We start from the raw sequence: 20,373 nt of genomic DNA, 5'->3' as shown, positions 1-20,373 counted from the left end.
TGTTTTCTACCTCATGTACATTGAGTGTGGGAAATGCGCATTTACAAATGAAATATTATCATTATTATTTCTAGCCTACTTATGGTGTTTTCAAAGACGACAATGGTTCTGGTATAAACCATGCTAATCTCAAACTAAGATCCACAGGAGAGCAGAGCCGCATTGGGCGACTGACCTCCTCGTCTCCGTCCTGTGCCTCGGCTGCAGGGCCGTTGTGAGCCTCCTGGAAGAGGATCTTCTTCATCTTGCGGTACTGCAGGTTGTCCAGCTCCCGCACTGCAACCTTGGTCCTCAGGATCAGGTCCATCAGGACAGAGTCGGGCCGCTCCCGCTGCACAAACGCATGCTGAGAAAGAGAGGGAGGCAGAGGGGCCAATCATTTTCTTTTCAGTTGAGGGTGGGTATGATTCACGTTCATTTATTTATTTAACATTCACTCAAAATCAAGTCAACAGAGCCAGCTAGATATGTATCTATACATTTTGGCACTGGTAGATCATCATATATAAGATATCTGAGAGATCTTACCTTTAACAGTACCTCCGAGTTGGGCCTGTCTTGGGGGAATTTCTGAAGGCAAGAATCTACAAAGTTTCGGAAGTAATCCGTCCTGAATTGAGAGACGGGGACAAGAAGGAAGAGTTAGTTTCGTTCCCACCATGACACACTTTAAAAGTGGACAAATGCCTTCTCCTAAATAATAAGTCAACTCTGATGAAGCTACATGACGTACCATTCACTTGACTGCAGTGTGGGGCTTTCATTCTGCGCTATGTGATATAAGGCACTCATCGCATTCATATTGAACAGTGGAGGTTTTCTCTCAGCTAGAAACAAAGAGATTAGAGAAAACAATAGCTTACCAAGATCCACTAACAGTAAAACATAACAAGGAGGAATACAGATAGATGTCATATTAAAGTAATAGGAAGACAGACAAAAGATTTACAGTGTCTTCGGAAAGTATTCAGACCCATTGCCAATTTCAAAATTTTGTTAAGTTACAGCCTTATTCTAAAATGTATTCAATTGTTTTTCCCCTCCTCCTCAATCTACACACAATACCCCATAATGACAAAGCAAAAACAGGTTTTTAGAAATGTTTGCTAACTTATAAAAATAAAAATAAACTGAAATATAACATTTACATAAGTATTCAGACCCTTTACTCAGTACTTCGTTGAAGCACCTTTGGCAGCGATTACAGCATCAAGTCTTCTTGGGTATGACGCTACAAGCTTGGCACACCTGTATTGTGCGGCAGGGTAGCCTAGTGGTTAGAGCATTGGACTAGTAACCGAAAGGTTGCAAGTTTGAATCCCCGAGCTGACAAGGTACAAATCTGTCGTTCTGCCCCTGAACAGGCAGTTAACCCACTGTTCCTAGGCCATCATTGAAAATAAGAATTTGTTCTTAACTGACTTGACTAGTAAAATAAAGGTAAAAATAAAATAAAAAAGTTTCTTGCATACTTCTCTGCAGATCCTCTCAAGCTCTGTCAGGTTGGATGGGGAGCGTTGCTACACTCTCTCCAGAGATGTTCGATCGGGTTAAAGTCAAGGATATTCAGACTTGTCCTGAAGCCACTCTTGCGTTGTATTGGCTGTGTGCTTAGGGTTGTTGTCCTGTTGGAAGGTGAACCGTTGCCCCAGCCTGAGGTCCTGGAGCAGGTTTTCTGTACTTTGCTCCATTCATCTTTCCCTCGATCCTGACTAGTCTCCCAGTACCTACCACTAAAAAACATCCCCACAGCATGATACTGCCAAGTTTCCTCCAGGCGTGACGCTTGGCATTCAGGCCAAAAAGTTCAATATGTGTTTCATCAGAGAGTTTTTAGGTGCCTTTTGGCAAACTCCAAGCGGGCTATCATGTGCCTTTTACTGAGGAATGCCTTCCTTCTGGCCACTCTACCATAAAGGCCTGATTGGTGGAATGCTTCAGAGATGGTTGTCCTTCAAGAAGTTTCTCCCATCTCCACAGAGGAACTCTAGAGCTCTATCAGAGTGACCATTGGGTTCTTGGTCACCTCCTGACCAAGGCCCTTCTCCCCTGATTGCTCAGTTTTGGCTGGATGGCCAGCTCTAGAAAGAGTCTTGGTGGTTCCAAACTTCTTCCATTTAAGAATGACTTAAGCCACAGTGTTCTTGGGGACCTTCAATGCTGCAGAAATGTTTTGATACTCTTTCCCAGATCTGCTCCTCGACAGATCTCTACGGACAATTCCTGGCTTGGTTTTTGCTCTGACATGCACTGTGAACTGTGGGACCTTATATAGACAGGTGTGTGCCTTTCAAAATCATGTCCAATCAATTGAATTTACCACGGGTAGACTCCAATCAAGTGATAAATGGAAACAGGATGCTCCTGAGCCCAATTGAGTCTCATAGCAAAGGGTCTGAATAATTATGTAAATAAGGTACGTTTTATTTTTAATACATTTGAAAACATTTCTAATAACCGGTTTTCACTTTTTTAAATCCATTTTAGAATAAGGCTGTAACGAAACAAAATGTGGAAAAAGTCAAGGGGTCTGAATACTTTCTGAAGGCTCTGTATTATTCAAACCAGTATGAAGAAGAAAACCAGATATTGGTTTAAGATATGGAATGAATGAAGGAGAGCATTAAAACAACAGGAGAGCTAGTCTAGAGTTGAGTACATGGACGAGAGAGTTTACCTAATTCAATGCAGGTTATTCCCAGAGACCAGATGTCGATCTTCCCATCGTACTGACCTTCGTCCATAGCCAGGATTACCTCTGGGGCCATCCTGAGGAAACATCCCAATTATAATGACCGGTAAACTGCTTTTGATTTGATGGAAAATATTGAATGAGACTGTAGATGGTGCCCCATTTCTAAATTCTTCCCCATATTTCAAACACCATCTATTTTTTCTCGTACATTGGGATTTTGAAACTCACCAATATGGCGTCCCCACAAAAGAGTTGGCTGGCGAGACAATGGAGGCAGAACCAAAATCTGCAAGTTTCACCTGGCCAGGCTCTGTCAGCAAGACGTTCCCTGCCTTGATATCTCTGTCAGACAGACAGAGGAAAGAGATTATGTCCTTACAGCTTTGTTCCACTGGCACAGGCACACTCCCTCCCTTAGGGCACAAAGAAGTCAGTCTAGCACGTCCACACATACAGGTATGAGGAGGACTCACCGGTGAATCATGTTGTGGGAATGAAGGTAAGCCAGCCCCTGTAGAGCACCGTGGGTAATCGCTGCTATTTCCATTTCTTGTAAGGGTTTCTTATGAACTACAGAGGATGTAGAGAGAGAGAGAATGAAAGTGATGCAAATCATGGGGAAAACCACAAAGAAGAACTCGTCTTATAATCTCAAAACTACCATCTTACCTTCCAGGACATCTGAGGCAGAGCCTAGACAGTACTCCATCACCAGCTACAGAAAGAGAGAGTGTTTTATACTGGGCTAAATAATGTACAGTTTCAGAGTATTCACCCTGTTATCATAGCATTATTTTCCATTCAGATAACACTCTTACCCAGGCAGTGTGCTCTCGCAGATAGCATCCTTTATACTCTATGCTGTTTGGGTGCTGTATTCTCTGCAGAAACTTCACCTCCTTGATTATGTCTTGCCATTTCTGTAAGGTAAAAGAGTGGAACAATTACATCATTTTTGCATAACAAGCTTTAAAAGGACCAATCTCCCAGCATGTTGTTTTGGTAAAAAGCTGAGGGATGAGCCTGGAGAAATGTAACCACTCAAATTTATAGACTGACCATCCATGATATCACAATTATAGTTTTAAGCGTGTTGAGGCTATACAGTGTTTGCTTACATTTACAATGTTTACATATACTGGAGTAAAACAAGCTTATATTTTGGGTTCTGATGGGAACTAAGCTCAGATGGCATTTATTTATTTTTGATGTATTTATTATAAGTTATATTGGTTATATACTTCAAGAATCAAGTATATCATTCATGAATAAGTCCAAAAATGGATATAGCAACTGCAGATTGCTAGGGACAGAGATGCAGGCTGGAACTATGTGTTCTACATGGAACTTTAGTTACTTCCCTTTGAGTGCCACTCTACTTCTTTGGGTTAATGAATTACCCGATCCAGTCATTTTGCCAGATTCAAATCTGATTATCAACTGTTTTTAGACTGAACCCTAGGGAATAGGCCACTGATTGGCAGTTCCACTACTTTAAGCAAATAAGCTTATCTCCAGCAAGATGTTTTAATTCAAAACTGCTGAGTAACACAACAAATCCCTTTGGAGACCAAACCTTACAAAAACTGTAGGTCTAATGCTCCGAACCCACTGAGGACAGGATCTTGAAGGATTAGGCCTTGTTAGAATACATGCTAATGAGCCTTTTCACAGTAAACCAATATTGAGACAGCAAACAACTTCAGCAACAGGCCTCTACTGTGTCAACTCACTGAAGTTGGGTAACCTTTATAACATGAAGCAATTGTTTCCTGGAGAACACATGTTTCATCACACCACTGATTAAATAAATTATCATGGGATCAATAGATAATATTGTTTGTCCACTGTGCTGACATTGTCACACAATTATCTGATTTACATATTTTTGAGCTTTTCAGAAGAAAAAAATTATATTTGCAATTGAGTGAGAGATGCTTACTACCAAAACTAGAATTATGAAAGGTAATTGGTGTAACATCAATGGCATTTGATGCACAATCTGTCTCTTACCTCGTTGGATTGTTTTCCACTGTATGACATCTTTTTGATGGCCACCACCTCAGTGGTCCGCACATCTCGTGCCTGAAGAAAAATACAGTCAACACCTTGCCCTATATCTTAAACAGTTCTGAATGGAAGTCCAGCTCTGTTACTGAGCACAGAGTGGCGAGTCCAAGTACTCACAAAGTAGACTGCACCGAAGCTGCCATGTCCAATCTCTCGCAGGTCTGAGAACAGTTTCTCGGGGTCCTCCTTGAAGAAGAGCTCAGCAACGTCGGGGTCCTTCAGGCTCCCCGCCCGACTGGTGTTGGGCATGCTGAGGGGGGGACGTGCCAGTGCTGCCACCGCCGCGGCCAGGGATTATCTGGATATGCGACAGCGACGCGACAGCCCCCACCGACAGCTCATCTGCAGGACAGCGGCCTCATATGTGTACACACCTTGGGGATGGAGAGGAGAGAGAGTGAGAACTAGCACAATAGCACATGAATAATATATATATATATATATATATATTTTTTTTTTACATCTTAGTCATTTAGCAGACGCACTTATTTCGAGCGATTTCCAGTAGTGAGTGCTTACATTTGTCATACTTTTTTTGTACTGCTGACCCGTAGGAATCAAACCCACAACCCTGGCATTGCAAGCGCCATGCTCTACCAAATGAGCCACATGGGACCCAAAATTAATCAAGTTCTGATATTGAGGGGTGAATGGTGAAATTGATTCTCTGGGACATAGAAGAAACAACAGCCTGGACAGGGAGAGTGACCAGGACTTCTAATGTGATTATCAAACGGTGAAAAGTCTACATGGGGGATGGGGCATCAATGAACTCGGAATACGCCTCCAAATGTATCTTTCTGGGCATATAAAGGGAGGTCCAACCTAAAATTTGGTACACGGTGCAATGGTGGGTGAGTGACTTGGCATTTATAATAAAGCACAAAGATGCATGATAAACAGAGTCCGGTCTCTGTAAGACAGAGGAGGATGCATGATAAACAGAGTCCAGTCTCTGTAAGACAGAGGAGGATGCATGATGAACAGAGTCCAGTCTCTGTAAGACAGAGGAGGATGCATGATAAACAGAGTCCAGTCTGTAAGACAGAGGAGGATGCATGATAAACAGAGTCTAGTCTCTGTAAGACAGAGGAGGCTGCATGATAAACAGAGTCCAGTCTCTGTAAGACAGAGGAGGATGCATGATAAACAGAGTCCGGTCTCTGTAAGACAGAGGAGGATGCATGATAAACAGAGTCTAGTCTCTGTAAGACAGAGGAGGATGCATGATAAACAGAGTCTAGTCTCTGTAAGACAGAGGAGGATGCATGATAAACAGAGTCTAGTCTCTGTAAGACAGAGGAGGATGCATGATAAACAGAGTCTAGTCTCTGTAAGACAGAGGAGGATGCATGATAAACAGAGTCTGGTCTCTGTAAGACAGAGGAGGATGCATGATAAACAGAGTCCGGTCTCTGTAAGACAGAGGAGGATGCATGATAAACAGAGTCTAGTCTCTGTAAGACAGAGGAGGATGCATGATAAACAGAGTCTAGTCTCTGTAAGACAGAGGAGGATGCATGATAAACAGAGTCCGGTCTCTGTAAGACAGAGGAGGATGCATGATAAACAGAGTCTAGTCTCTGTAAGACAGAGGAGGATGCATGATAAACAGAGTCTAGTCTCTGTAAGACAGAGGAGGATGCATGATAAACAGAGTCTGGTCTCTGTAAGACAGAGGAGGCTGCATGATAAACAGAGTCCAGTCTCTGTAAGACAGAGGAGGCTGCATGATAAACAGAGTCCAGTCTCTCTGTAAGACAGAGGAGGATGCATGATAAACAGAGTCTCTGTAAGACAGAGGAGGCTGCATGATAAACAGAGTCCGGTCTCTGTAAGACAGAGGAGGATGCATGATAAACAGAGTCCAGTCTCTGTAAGACAGAGGAGGATGCATGATAAACAGAGTCCAGTCTCTGTAAGACAGAGGAGGCTGCATGATAAACAGAGTCTAGTCTCTGTAAGACAGAGGAGGATGCATGATAAACAGTCCAGTCTCTGTCCAGTCGGTCTCTGTAAGACAGAGGAGGCTGCATGATAAACAGAGTCCAGTCTCTGTAAGACAGAGGAGGATGCATGATAAACAGAGTCTGGTCTCTGTAAGACAGAGGAGGATGCATGATAAACAGAGTCCGGTCTCTGTAAGACAGAGGAGGATGCATGATAAACAGAGTCTGGTCTCTGTAAGACAGAGGAGGATGCATGATAAACAGAGTCTGGTCTCTGTAAGACAGAGGAGGCTGCATGATAAACAGAGTCTAGTCTCTCTGTAAGACAGAGGAGGATGCATGATAAACAGAGTCCAGTGTCTCTGTAAGACAGAGGAGGCTGCATGATAAACAGAGTCTAGTCTCTGTAAGACAGAGGAGGCTGCATGATAAACAGAGTCTGGTCTCTGTAAGACAGAGGAGGCTGCATGATAAACAGAGTCTGGTCTCTGTAAGACAGAGGAGGCTGCATGCAAAAACAACAAGTCACCATAATCAATTGCAGAGAGAAAAGTGGCCTGAACAAGCTTCTTTCTAGCCATAAGCTGGAAGCAAGCCTTATTACAAAAATAAAACCCAATTTCAATTTAAGCTTTGTCACAAGATTATCCACATGAACTTTAAAGAACAACTTGTCATCCAACCAAATACCTAGGTATTTGTATGATGACACTTTTTCAATGGATAAGCCACCAGATGTGGCCATGTTAACCTTCTCTGTCCGAGTTCTAGCTCTGGTAAAGGTCATGAATTTAGTTTTTTGTACATTCAAGACCAGTTTGAGACCATAAAGGGAGGCCTGCGTTGATTGAAAAGCATCTGGAGCTCTTGAACAGCCTGAACCATGACTGTAACTGAATATATGACTATCATCTGCATCCCATTTCCCAAATCATTAATAAAAATGAATGAGAACAACACTGGACCTAAAATGGAACCCTGGGGCACACCTTTATTAATCTCAAGAAAGCTATACTTGTGATTGTCAGTATATACACGTTGTCTTCTGTCAGAATGATAATTCCTAAACCAATTTACTGCCCCTTCACTGAGACCAATGTTTCTGAGTCTAGCTAGCAACAATTCATGGTCAACTGAATCAAAGGCCTTTGATGAATCCACAAACAGAGCAGCACAATGTTGCTTTTTATCAAGTGCATTAATGATGTAGTTTGCCACGGCCATAGCTGCAGCTGTGGTGCTGTGCCCCGATCTAAAGCCAGACTGAACCTCACTCAGTATGTTACTTTCAATTAACATGTTTTTTTTACTGAGTTCACTAGGGATTCATAGACTTTGGCTAGGATAGGCAGTTTGGAGGACGATAGTTATTAGCATCTGAGGGATCTCCACCCTTTAGCAGTGGGAGGACATGAGCTGATTTCCAAATGATGGGTATGGAATTAGTCAAGAGTCTCAAATTGAAAATGTGAGCCACAGGTTCAGTAATAATACCAGCTGCTATCTTTAAGAGGTAGGAGTCCAGGTTGTCTGGATGTGCAGACTTTTTAGTGTCTATTGCCTTTCGTGCTTTATAGACCTCAGTATAAGAAACAGGCTCAAAGTTAAAATGGTTCACATGAGAGCCTATATCATAGTTGACTGTAACCGAGCTGACATTAGAGGCATGGGCACCACCGTTTTTAAAAACCCCTACAATATCGGCTTGTTCTTTCATTTCATTAGAATGGTCAGGAAGGTCAGAAGATACATTAGAACCTGACCCTGATTTGATTGGCTTCCAGAACTTGGTAGGGTTGTTTAGATTCTCTGTGACTGCATTTAAATAGTCATCTGATTGGCTTCCAGAACTTGGTAGGGTTGTTTAGATTCTCTGTGACTGCATTTAAATAGTCATCTGATCCAGAACTGACTGCATTTAAATAGTCATCTGATTGGCTTCCAGAACTTGGTAGGGTTGTTTAGATTCTCTGTGACTGCATTTAAATAGTCATCTGATTGGCTTCCAGAACTTGGTAGGGTTGTTTAGATTCTCTGTGACTGCATTTAAATAGTCATCTGATTGGCTTCCAGAACTTGGTAGGGTTGTTTAGGTTCTCTGTGACTGCATTTAAATAGTCATCTGATTGGCTTCCAGAACTTGGTAGGGTTGTTTAGATTCTCTGTGACTGCATTTAAATAGTCATCTGATTGGCTTCCAGAACTTGGTAGGGTTGTTTTGGTTCTCTGTGACTGCATTTAAATAGTCATCTGATTGGCTTCCAGAACTTGGTAGGGTTGTTTAGATTCTCTGTGACTGCATTTAAATAGTCATCTGATTGGCTTCCAGAACTTGGTAGGGTTGTTTAGATTCTCTGTGACTGCATTTAAATAGTCATCTGATTGGCTTCCAGAACTTGGTAGGGTTGTTTAGATTCTCTGTGACTGCATTTAAATAGTCATCTGATTGGCTTCCAGAACTTGGTAGGGTTGTTTAGGTTCTCTGTGACTGCATTTAAATAGTCATCTGATTTGGACTTCCTGATCAATCCTGTACATTTGTTTCTTTGTGCTCTGAAGGAGACCCAGTCAACAGGAGCATTTGTATGTCTAGCTTGAACCCAAGAGATATTTCTCTTTCTAATTAATTCTGCCAAGTTATCTGAAAACCAGGGAGTGTCCCTTCTACTGATTCTACATTTCTTCACAGGAGCATGCTTTTCACAAATGGACACAAATTTCATATTAAAATATTTCCAGGCAGTGTCAACATCAGGAATCAGACTTACTCTGTCAATATTATGGTACAGATCACGTAAGAGCGCTTGCTCATCAAACTGTCTAAAATGTCTTTTAAAAATATAACGGGGTTTGGCTTTGGTCATTTTTGCACTTCTAACACAAGCAATTGCACAGTGACCACTGACATTGAAAATAGGCCGTCATTGAAAATAATAATTTGTTCTTAACTGACTTGCCTAGTTAAATAATGGTTAAAAACTACAACAAAAAGTAGGGCGAGTCCACATGTTTTTCTACTTGCACACACACACACACAGATATCCTAACCATGGACAGCCACATCATATCTAGCTTACGTTGATTGGACTAAATAGTTTTTTGGTATCTTTTAATTGTCACTGTATTAGACGAAGCATAGGTGATTTGATGATGTTGAAATGTTGAAGTTGAAATAGTTCTGGAATAGTGTTTTCTTTGCGACTTGCGGCAACTCTTAGTGGTCCAAAAATGTTGGAAACATTAACTTCCTTGACAATGCTGTAGGTCATGTAACTGTTTGTTACTGTACATGCAATATGCATTGTGGACTTCACAAGACAGAGGTTACCATCCGGTTTTGTGAAAAAACAAAGGTGTGGTTGAATTTACTCTGCCACTGGTTATAGAGCAAACAACTCAATTATCACAACACATAGGATGTAATATGACTTTTTTTTTTGGGGGGGGGGGGGGGGGGCTTGGCTTCCCCGGTGATTTTACACAAGCACTGTTAAGATCTGTAGCCTAATAAACTGCATGCTTTCCCGAGTCGTAGTGGGAGGCCCACACACCATATCATCGAGTGACTCCAAGTTTACTTGGATATGATGGTTAATATATCAATATTTGCGCATTAAAAAGGCGTTTCCACCGCCATTTCTCGCATAATCAATTTTACCAACACAGACAGATCCCACCATGTCGAAAGAACAAATTATCCGTCTGCATATGTAAAATTGTACTGAAACTTCCAGTTTCCATGACAGCTATCGTAAAAAAAACAAATGTATACAGTATGACTTTACTCGCATAAAAACTGTGATGGAAACGTGGTAATGTCATTCTTTTTCTCCTTACTTTGTTCCCACCAGAACAGCAAGGTATCATGCTGAGTATGAGGTAGAGGAAGTGCAGAGTGGCAGACCACACCCAAAGTAGAGTAGAACCAAGACACGCGGAAACAAGAGTTGTGTGCAGTGTGTCTCAAGGGTTTCATCATGTGTAAGAATTCAGTTGTGTCGTTAATGGATTGAAGAAGAAAAAACACCAGTGCTGTGCTGTCCACTTTTTCACTCAGTCCAGTGCTCTCTCCCTCGGATATGATGCACGCCACGGACTAGAGGTCAACTGATTAGGATTTTTCAAGCCGATACCGATTATTGGAGGACCAAAAAAGCCAAGAAAGACGATTGTTTTATTTATTTGTAATAATGACAATTACAACAATACTGAATTAACACTTATTTTAACTTCATATAATACATCAATAAAATCAATTTAGCCTCAAATAAATCATGAAACATGTTCAATTTTGTTTAAATAATGCAAAAACAAAGTGTTGGAGAAGGAAGTAAAAGTGCAATATGTGCCATGTAAAAAAGCTTGCTCAGAACATGAGAACATATGTTAAAAGGAACCACCAGCTTTCATGAGTCTTCAATATTCCCAGGTAAGAAGTTTTAGGTTGTAGTTATTATAGGACTATTTCTCTCTATATGATTTGTATTTCATATACCTTGACCATTGGATGTTCTTATAGGCACTTTAGTATTGCCAGTGTAACAGTATAGCTTTCGTCCCTCTCCTCGCTCTTACCTGGGCTCGAACCAGGAACACATCGACAACAGCCACCCTCGAAGCAGCGTTACCCATCGCTCCACAAAAGCTGCGGCCGTTGCAGAGCAAGGGGAATAACTACTCCAAGTCTCAGAGCGAGTGACGTCACCGATGTAACCGCTATTAATGCGCACCCCGCTAACTAGCTAGCCTTTTCACATCGGTTACACGAGCCTAATCTCAGGAGTTGATAGGCTTGAAGTCATAAACAGCGCAATGCTTGAAGCATTGCGAAGAGCTGCTGGTAAACACACAAAAGTGCTGTTTGAATGAATGCTTACGAGCCTGCTGGTGCCTACCACTGCTCAGTCAGACTGCTCTATCAAATCATAGACTTAATTATAACATAATAACACACAAAAATACGAGCCTTCGGTCATTAAAATGGTCGAATCCTGAAACAAAACGTTTATTCTTTCAGTGAAATACGGAACTGTTACGTATTTTATCTAACGGATGGCATCCCTAAGTCTAAATATTGCTGTTACATTGTACAACCTTCAATGATATGTCATAATTACGTAATATTCTGGCAAATTAATTACGGCCTTTGTTAGGAATAAATAGGTCACAAGGTTCGCAATGAGCCAGGCGGCCCAAACTGCTGCATATACCCTGACTGCTGCATATACCCTGACTGCTGCATATACCCTGACTGCTGCATATAGCCAAACTGCTGCATATACCCTGACTGCTGCATATACCCTGACTGCTGCATATACCCTGACTGCTGCATATACCCTGACTGCTGCATATACCCTGACTGCTGCATATACCCTGACTGCTGCATATACCCTGACTGCTGCATATACCCTGACTGCTGCATATACCCTGACTGCTGCATATACCCTGACTGCTGCATATACCCTGACTGCTGCATATACCCTGACTGCTGCATATACCCTGACTGCTGCATATAGCCAAACTGCTGCATATACCCTGACTGCTGCATATACCCTGCCTGCTGCATATACCCTGACTGCTGCATATACCCTGACTGCTGCATATAGCCAAACTGCTGCATATACCCTGACTGCTGCATATACCCTGACTGCTGCATATGCCCTGCATACTGCCTGCTGCATATACCGACTGCTGCATATAGCCAAACTGCTGCATATACCCTGACCTGACCCTGCCTGCTGCATATACCCTGCATATACCCTGACTGCTGCATATACCCTGACTGCTGACTGCTGCATATGCCTGACTGCTGCATATACCCTGACTGCTGCATATACCCTGACTGCTGCATATACCCTGACTGCTACCCTGACTGCTGCATATACCCTGACTGCTGCATATACCCTGACTGCTGCATATAGCCAAACTGCTGCATATACCCTGACTGCTGCATATACCCTGACTGCTGCATATACCCTGCCTGCTGCATATACCCTGCCTGCTGCATATACCGACTGCTGCATATAGCCAAACTGCTGCATATACCCTGACTGCTGTATATACCCTGCCTGCTGCATGTACCCTGACTGCTGCATATACCCTGACTGCTGCATATAGCCAAACTGCTGCCCTGACTGCTGCATATGACTGCTGCATATACCCTGACTGCTGCATATACCCTGACTGCTGCATATACCCTGACTGCTGCATATACCCTGACTGCTGCATATAGCCAAACTGCTGCATATACCCTGACTGCTGCATATACCCTGACTGCTGCATATACCCTGACTGCTGCATATACCCTGACTGCTGCATATACCCTGACTGCTGCATATACCCTGACTGCTGCATATACCCTGACTGCTGCATATACCCTGACTGCTGCATATAGCCAAACTGCTGCATATACCCTGACTGCTGCATATACCCTGCCTGCTGCATATACCCTGCCTGCTGCATATACCGACTGCTGCATATAGCCAAAATGCTGCATATACCCTGACTGCTGTATATACCCTGCCTGCTGCATGTACCCTGACTGCTGCATATACCCTGACTGCTGCATATACCCTGACTGCTGCATATACCCTGACTGCTGCATATACCCTGACTGCTGCATATACCCTGACTGCTGCATATACCCTGACTGCTGCATATACCCTGACTGCTGCATATGACCCTGACTGCTGCATATACCCTGACTGCTGCATATACCCTGACTGCTGCATATACCCTGACTGCTGCATATACCGACTGCCATATGCCAAAATGCTGCATATACCCTGACTGCTGTATATACCCTGCCTGCTGCATGTACCCTGACTGCTGCATATACCCTGACTGCTGCATATACCCTGACTGCTGCATATAGCCAAACTGCTGCATATAGCCTGACTGCTGCATATAGCCAAACTGCTGCATATACCCTGACTGCTGCATATACCCTGACTGCTGCATATACCCTGACTGCTGCATATACCCTGACTGCTGCATATACCCTGACTGCTGCATATAGCCTGACTGCTGCATATACCCTGACTGCTGCATATACCCTGACTGCTGCATATACCCTGACTGCTGCATATACCCTGACTGCTGCATATACCCTGACTGCTGCATATACCCTGACTGCTGCATATAGCCAAACTGCTGCATATACCCTGACTGCTGCATATACCCTGCCTGCTGCATATACCCTGCCTGCTGCATATACCGACTGCTGCATATAGCCAAACTGCTGCATATACCCTGACTGCTGTATATACCCTGCCTGCTGCATGTACCCTGACTGCTGCATATACCCTGACTGCTGCATATACCCTGACTGCTGCATATAGCCAAACTGCTGCATATAGCCTGCCTGCTGCATATACCCTGACTGCTGCATATACCCTGCCTGCTGCATATACCCTGACTGCTGCATATACCCTGACTGCTGCATATACCCTGACTGCTGCATATACCCTGACTGCTGCATATACCCTGACTGCTGCATATACCCTGCTGCTGCCAAACTGCTGCATATACCCTGACTGCTGCATATACCCTGACTGCTGCATATACCCTGACTGCTGCATAGACCCTGACTGCTGCATAGACCCTGACTGCTGCATATACCCTGACTGCTGCATATACCCTGACTGCTGCATATACCCTGACTGCTGCATATACCCTGACTGCTGCATATACCCTGACTGCTGCATATACCCTGACTGCTTGCACGGAACGCAAGAGAAGTGACACAATTTCCCTAGTTATAAGAAAGTAATGTTAGCAGGCAATATTAACTAGATATGATTTTAAAGAAAGGCATTGATGTTTATGTTTAGGTACATTAGTGCAACGACAGTGCATTTTTTTGTAAATGTGCTTGTTAAATCATCACCTGTTTGTCTAAGTAGGCTGTGATTCAATGAGAAATTAACAGGCACCACATCGATTATATGCGACGCAGGACACGCTAGATAAACGAGTAATATCATCAACCATGTGTAGTTAACTAGTGATTATGTTAAGATTGATTGTTTTTTGTAAGATAAGTTTAATGTTCGCTAGCAACTTACCTTGGAAACTTGCTGCCCTCGCGTAACAGGTAGTCAGCCTGCCACGCAGGCTCCTCGTGGAGTGCCATGTAAGGCCGGTGGTTAGAGCATTGGACTAGTAACCAGAAGGTTGCAAAAACAAATCCCCGAGCTGACAAGGTAAAAATCTGTGGGTTCTGCCCCTGAACAAGGCAGTTAACCCACCGTTCCTAGGCCGTCATTGAAAATAAGAATGTGTTCTTAACTGACTTGCCTAGTTCAATAAAGGTGTAAAATATATACAGTGGGGCAAAAAAGTATTTAGTCAGCCACCAATTGTACAAGTTCTCCCACTTAAAAAGATGAGAGAGGCCTGTAATTTTCATCATAGGTACACTTCAACTATGACAGACAGAATTAGAAGAAAGAAATCTAGAAAATCACTTTGTAGGATTTTTTATGAATTTATTTGCAAAAAAAAATCTGCAAATCGGTGTCCAAAAATACAGATTACTGATTGTTATGAAAACTTGAAATCGGCCCAAATTAATCGGCCATTCCGATTAATCGGTCGACCTCTACCATGGACTGCTTTAGGCAGACAATTAGAAAGAAATTACTCTAGGATCACGGCCCTCTGAGCGACCCTGGATGTCACAGAAGAGCCTAATAATAGGAGCAAGGGATGGGCACACTGGCCAGTGATGTAAGGTTGAGCTCTGGAGAGTGGCCAGTTATAGCTCTCGGTCCATTCTGGCGAACGAAGTCGGAAGAGATCACAGTCTCCTGTTTCCATAGAAACAGCAACTACTGTAAGAAAGCCAGTGTGCTGTGTCCAGGCTGATAGACAGTGACTCTCCGCCTCTCCCCCAACACCGTCTTGCTCCACTATTTTGGTATGCACACAGACAAAGAAAATAGCACTGCAGCTGATAACCTCACACAAAGAAAACCCAACATTACAACACAGTAGATAACTAAGAAAAAGATGATGCACCATTACCATCCATACCATAAAACTAGCTAGTTGTTAGACCTGTACAGGTCAGTACAGACACACTTCCTCAGTCAATAGACTCAAATACATATTTAAGAGGTATTTTCAATTCTCAAATAAAAAAGCTGAACTGTTTTTTACTAGGCCTAATCTAACATTGCCTGAGGAAGACCAACATGTGGAAGTAACATAGCCACTCCTCGACAACATCAGAAAATTGACTAGTGCCTAATTATTTCTTTTGGGGGGGTAATACCAAATATTTTTTACCAGTAACCCAACATGTCACTGTCTGTATGCCTCAATAAACATGTCATTTATTGCTGGCTGTCAAACATGATGTAATTATTGATAGCTAGCTAGTTATCTGAAGAAAGTTGACAGTGCCCTGCCAGCTCAGATGATCAGCTGCACAGACACACTGAGCAACACTCTCCCTCTCTGACGCCAGAGTCACAAGACTGTTCCTCTCCCTCTCGGCCTGGGAGGAACAGCACAGCCAGACCCCAGTCTCTCAGGTTCAGCAGGCAGACATCTTTTGTCCCGCAACACTGGACGACTCACTCACTACCCTGCTGCACAGACGCAGCCACAGTCCTGAAATAAAGTCTCATTAACGGCATGCGACTGTGGCTCTTTATTGCCATTGTTGTTTATGAATGAGCCTTGTTGTTGTAGCCTCTCTCTCATGATGGTGACGTTTTGAACAGCAGGAGGCACGTGAGAGTAGTGACAGCGATGGTAACGGATACCTTTAATGAAACACTTCGGCGTGCTACTGACACCCCCCCCCCCCCACACACACACACACACACACACACACACACACACACACACACACACACACACACACACACACACACACACACACACACACACACACACACACACACACACACACACACACACACACACACACACACACAGAGGCAGCAAGAATGCAGCCGGACAGGACAACAAAGCTGGAGGGATGGAATTCCCTCTCTCTGCATGCTGTCACTGCACTGCATTTCCTGTTTCCTCAGCTATAGGCACTGCTGGGACTTTTTCGGGCATTAAGACTCTTCTATCATAGCTTATACAGGCCTAGCAACGGTTTTGCTTTGGAGCTCTTATAGGCGAAAACAACTGTATTGTATTATCTGTGTAAGTGTAATGTAGTCTGTGATAGGCTAATCAATCATCTCAGGTATTGACAATGCAAAGGTGTGGATAAAAACATAGGCCATCCTTATTGTCCATCCATGGGGCCTATGTGCATCTCTCTCTGCATTACGCATTATACCATTTTTCAAGTGAATTGAAATGCAATTCATGAATTTATAAATCGTCACAGTAGAAAACCATTACCAATATTCAATTTACTTCCTGAATTGAAAACTAAATTGACCTGACCCCTTTGTTTGAATGATTATGTAATAGACACCCATAAACAAATGAAATGAGTATGAACACATAGCCTACTCGTTTCAGTTCACAAGGTGAAGTAGCACCCATTTTATTTCATTTTCATTCGTTTAATTTTCATTGACCAAAACACACACACACAGCTGAAACAGCAAAATTACAATTATGAATCAATATGCCAGGAGGACATCTCATTTATCTTGCCTTCCATCATTTATGGAACACTTTTATGCCAACGTTAATGGCTTGGGGCATATGAATGTCACATAGCTAACAAATATAATCATAGTCTAAACTACCGTAATAGCAGCTGGATGGTAATGTAAGCTGTTGCCAAATGGTGTCTTATTCTTAAAAATAATCAATTGTAGACTTATTCAAATGCATTTAGAAGTGTTCTGTTCATATGAATGATGAATAACGACTGGAACACCCCGCATTTGTAAACAAACCCCGTGTGGATCAAAGAAAGAGATAACATAAAAACAAAACATCTGTTTTGTTTACCATCTGATCTTTGAAACAGATGCGACATACACCTCATATGTACCCTAGTTAATGTGATAGTACAGTAGCAAGAGTGTCACGTGACGAATCACGTTCAAGCCAAACTCATCATCGTGAAATGTCCCTTGACTCCATAACCATATCGTTTGCTCGCTGGCAAGCCAAGGCTAGTAGTGGCATAGCTAACACATAACAGTACCTAGCTAGCTATAGCCAGGACATCGCTCAAAGATCTTGACTCCCCAAAATAAAATCGATAAAACATTTACTACTGTACTAGACAAGGCAGTCAACTTGAGCTAGATAGCCAGCTAGTTAGTTGGTTAATTTACTAATGTCAACAAATTGGAAGTTACCGGTAGCTAGTTACCTACACCCCGTTGGAGTAGTGTGGTCGATGTGAAATCATGCTACGGCTCGCTCAGCAGCCGAGAACTTGATGTTACTAGCTAGCCATGGAAGCCAACTTAGTATCTTATGTGGTGTGCAAGCAATCTATGGTGATATGACAAGTGTTGTAGGTATTAGTACATTTTTGGGCTTCGTTACAAACATTGTTTAACATCGTACCATTTACATTTTAAGGCGTTAAAACATATGAGGCTATCTATTATTAGTTATTCCTAGCCAGTTTAAACTCACCCTTCCGACAGGCCTGGATGGTTTGAGCGGAGCAGATAATGTCGTGTGGTTCAACCAATTTTGGACAGGAAGAGTACTGGATTTGTTTTTTCCTGTATTATATTTTCCTTGCACTGATTTCTGGTGTTTTTCGAAGTTGTCAACCGAGTTGTAGCTTTAGATTGGCTGTGTAGAGTTGTCTAAAATCTAAAATCACCCTTGGAGTAACTGGGGCCCAGATTGTCGATTCCCGTACTACAGGCAGATCCCAAAGATGGCGGCTGTGCGTTCCACCACCTCCCTCCGTGACAAATACGGCGGGGAAATGTGAGGGAAGCTCAGGGAACACCACGAAAACACCCAAACTGAAAGCGACCGCACCCTTGATACCGTCGGAAGAGTGGAGAGGCCTTTTCTTTGAGTGAGAGTAGAAGTATGTTCAATATTTCTCTGTGTTTATGTTGGGATTCTCTCCCGTCCTCTTCCAATTCAGCCAGTTCCGCCCTATCGCTGTAAACTCCCTCTGACCTACTCATATACAGTCATTGCTTTGATCGAAACGCATAGAGCAGCAAACCTACCAAAAGCTCAAGGGGCGGTGACAATACAGTTACTGATCTGCAGGCTAAATATTTTATTATGGACAAAATAAAATGGCATGACCATAGCACAACAACGAATTGTATCTATCATTCAGATACAGATACATTATTGTAATATATAACAAATTATGCATATGGTAATAACTAGGCTATTATAGATTATTATTTGTGAGTTATACTGTTTTATGTTAACACCCTGAAGAAAAGGACAACAGCCGCCTCCCAAGTCGAACAGCGTTCTAAGGCACTGCATAGCAGTGCTTGAGGCGTCACTACAGACCCGGGTTGGATCCCAGGCCGTATCACGGCTGTCCGTGACCGGGAAACCCATGAGGTGACACAATTGGCCCAGGTTTATCCAAGTTATGGAGGGGTTGGCCGGTTGGGATTTCCTTGTCCCGTCATGCTCTAATGACTCCTGCAAGCTTACTTCGGTTGCCAGTTGGACTTGGTCTCCTCCGACACATTGGTGCGGTTGGCTTCCGGGTTAAGCGAGCAGTGTGTCAAGAAGCAGTGCGGCTTGGCAGGGTCATGTTCAGGAGGATGCATGGCTTTCGACCTTCGCCTCTCCCGAGTCTGTAGTGGAGTTTCAACGATGGGACAAGACTGTAAGTACCAATTGAATATCACAAAATTGGGGAGAAAAGGGGGTAAAAGTACAAAAATATATATATAAACAAAAACGAAAACTGCCAACTTATTGTATCAGTGATATTAGCAGGACTAGTATGCTCAGATGACAACAGATCTAGGGTTGTCATCTAGACTTTTTATTGGTTTGCTGCTCATGTGTAGGGCATATCATGTCTATTTGTCTGCAACAACTTATAATGAGTTATGATCATATGGCCATATTATAAGCCATTATTTCATCCTTGTACATCAGCCTTCACAAATTAGGTTTGTGAAATCAATGTCTGTACCATTTCACACAAAAACACCCTAGTGGAGTATTAGAGACTTGTGTAATAACACTGTAATCACACTAGATATTACATAGTAAATTAGTATGTAATTGCTTTGTAATTGCATTACAGGCTAATCCAGTTGATCCTACATTAAGAAACCTGTTGTCTTAGACTAATTCATGGTTATTGTGACTGTGAAGCAGTGAAAAAAAGCTGCCCGACAACTTTCTCTTCTAAACTACAGTGAACCAATTGGTGCTCCAGATAAGCAGCTTGTGCCCTTGTTTGGCTCACAACCAGATGGCCAGCCCGACCAATAAGACTCTTTATCCAAGTGAACAGGAAGCCTTTCAATCCATGTCATGCATGGGAGATACAACAGTGCTGCACTGCTACAGCAGGTTTTAAGTCTGATGCTACATTTAAAAAAGGTGATCATGAAGAATACAGTGCTGTATATCAAAGGTGCATCCAGATTAACACAGAGGATTTTGAAAGATAATTCTATTAAATATACCCTTTTACAAAAGGATATAATTTAGAATAGAGGCTGGGTGACAGGGCGCTAGATGTAGCCTATCCAAAGCTTTTCA

General features: G+C 42.7%; 1 protein-coding gene across 1 annotated transcript in view; it reads right to left on the bottom strand.

The window, feature by feature from the left end:
* LOC124004823 (serine/threonine-protein kinase TAO1-like) overlaps window positions 1-18,841 on the bottom strand; it is a 32,867-nt gene extending 14,026 nt beyond the window's left edge. The window contains exons 1-11 of the mRNA XM_046313635.1: window positions 18,292-18,841; window positions 4,883-5,139; window positions 4,709-4,780; window positions 3,514-3,615; window positions 3,365-3,410; window positions 3,169-3,265; window positions 2,924-3,037; window positions 2,678-2,769; window positions 734-827; window positions 529-610; window positions 176-346 (exon numbers count right to left, since the gene is read on the bottom strand). Of these exons, the coding sequence (XP_046169591.1) occupies window positions 176-346; window positions 529-610; window positions 734-827; window positions 2,678-2,769; window positions 2,924-3,037; window positions 3,169-3,265; window positions 3,365-3,410; window positions 3,514-3,615; window positions 4,709-4,780; window positions 4,883-5,014 (1,002 nt within the window). The 5' untranslated portion in view covers window positions 5,015-5,139; window positions 18,292-18,841. The remainder of the gene's footprint in view (window positions 1-175; window positions 347-528; window positions 611-733; window positions 828-2,677; window positions 2,770-2,923; window positions 3,038-3,168; window positions 3,266-3,364; window positions 3,411-3,513; window positions 3,616-4,708; window positions 4,781-4,882; window positions 5,140-18,291) is intronic.
* Between the last annotated feature and the right edge of the window lie 1,532 nt (window positions 18,842-20,373).

This window comes from Oncorhynchus gorbuscha, linkage group LG19 (assembly GCF_021184085.1).
Source record: "Oncorhynchus gorbuscha isolate QuinsamMale2020 ecotype Even-year linkage group LG19, OgorEven_v1.0, whole genome shotgun sequence".
Classification (NCBI taxonomy): domain Eukaryota; kingdom Metazoa; phylum Chordata; class Actinopteri; order Salmoniformes; family Salmonidae; genus Oncorhynchus; species Oncorhynchus gorbuscha.
Note: the sequence above shows the minus strand (reverse complement) of the source record. Positions and strands in the feature narration are given on the sequence as shown.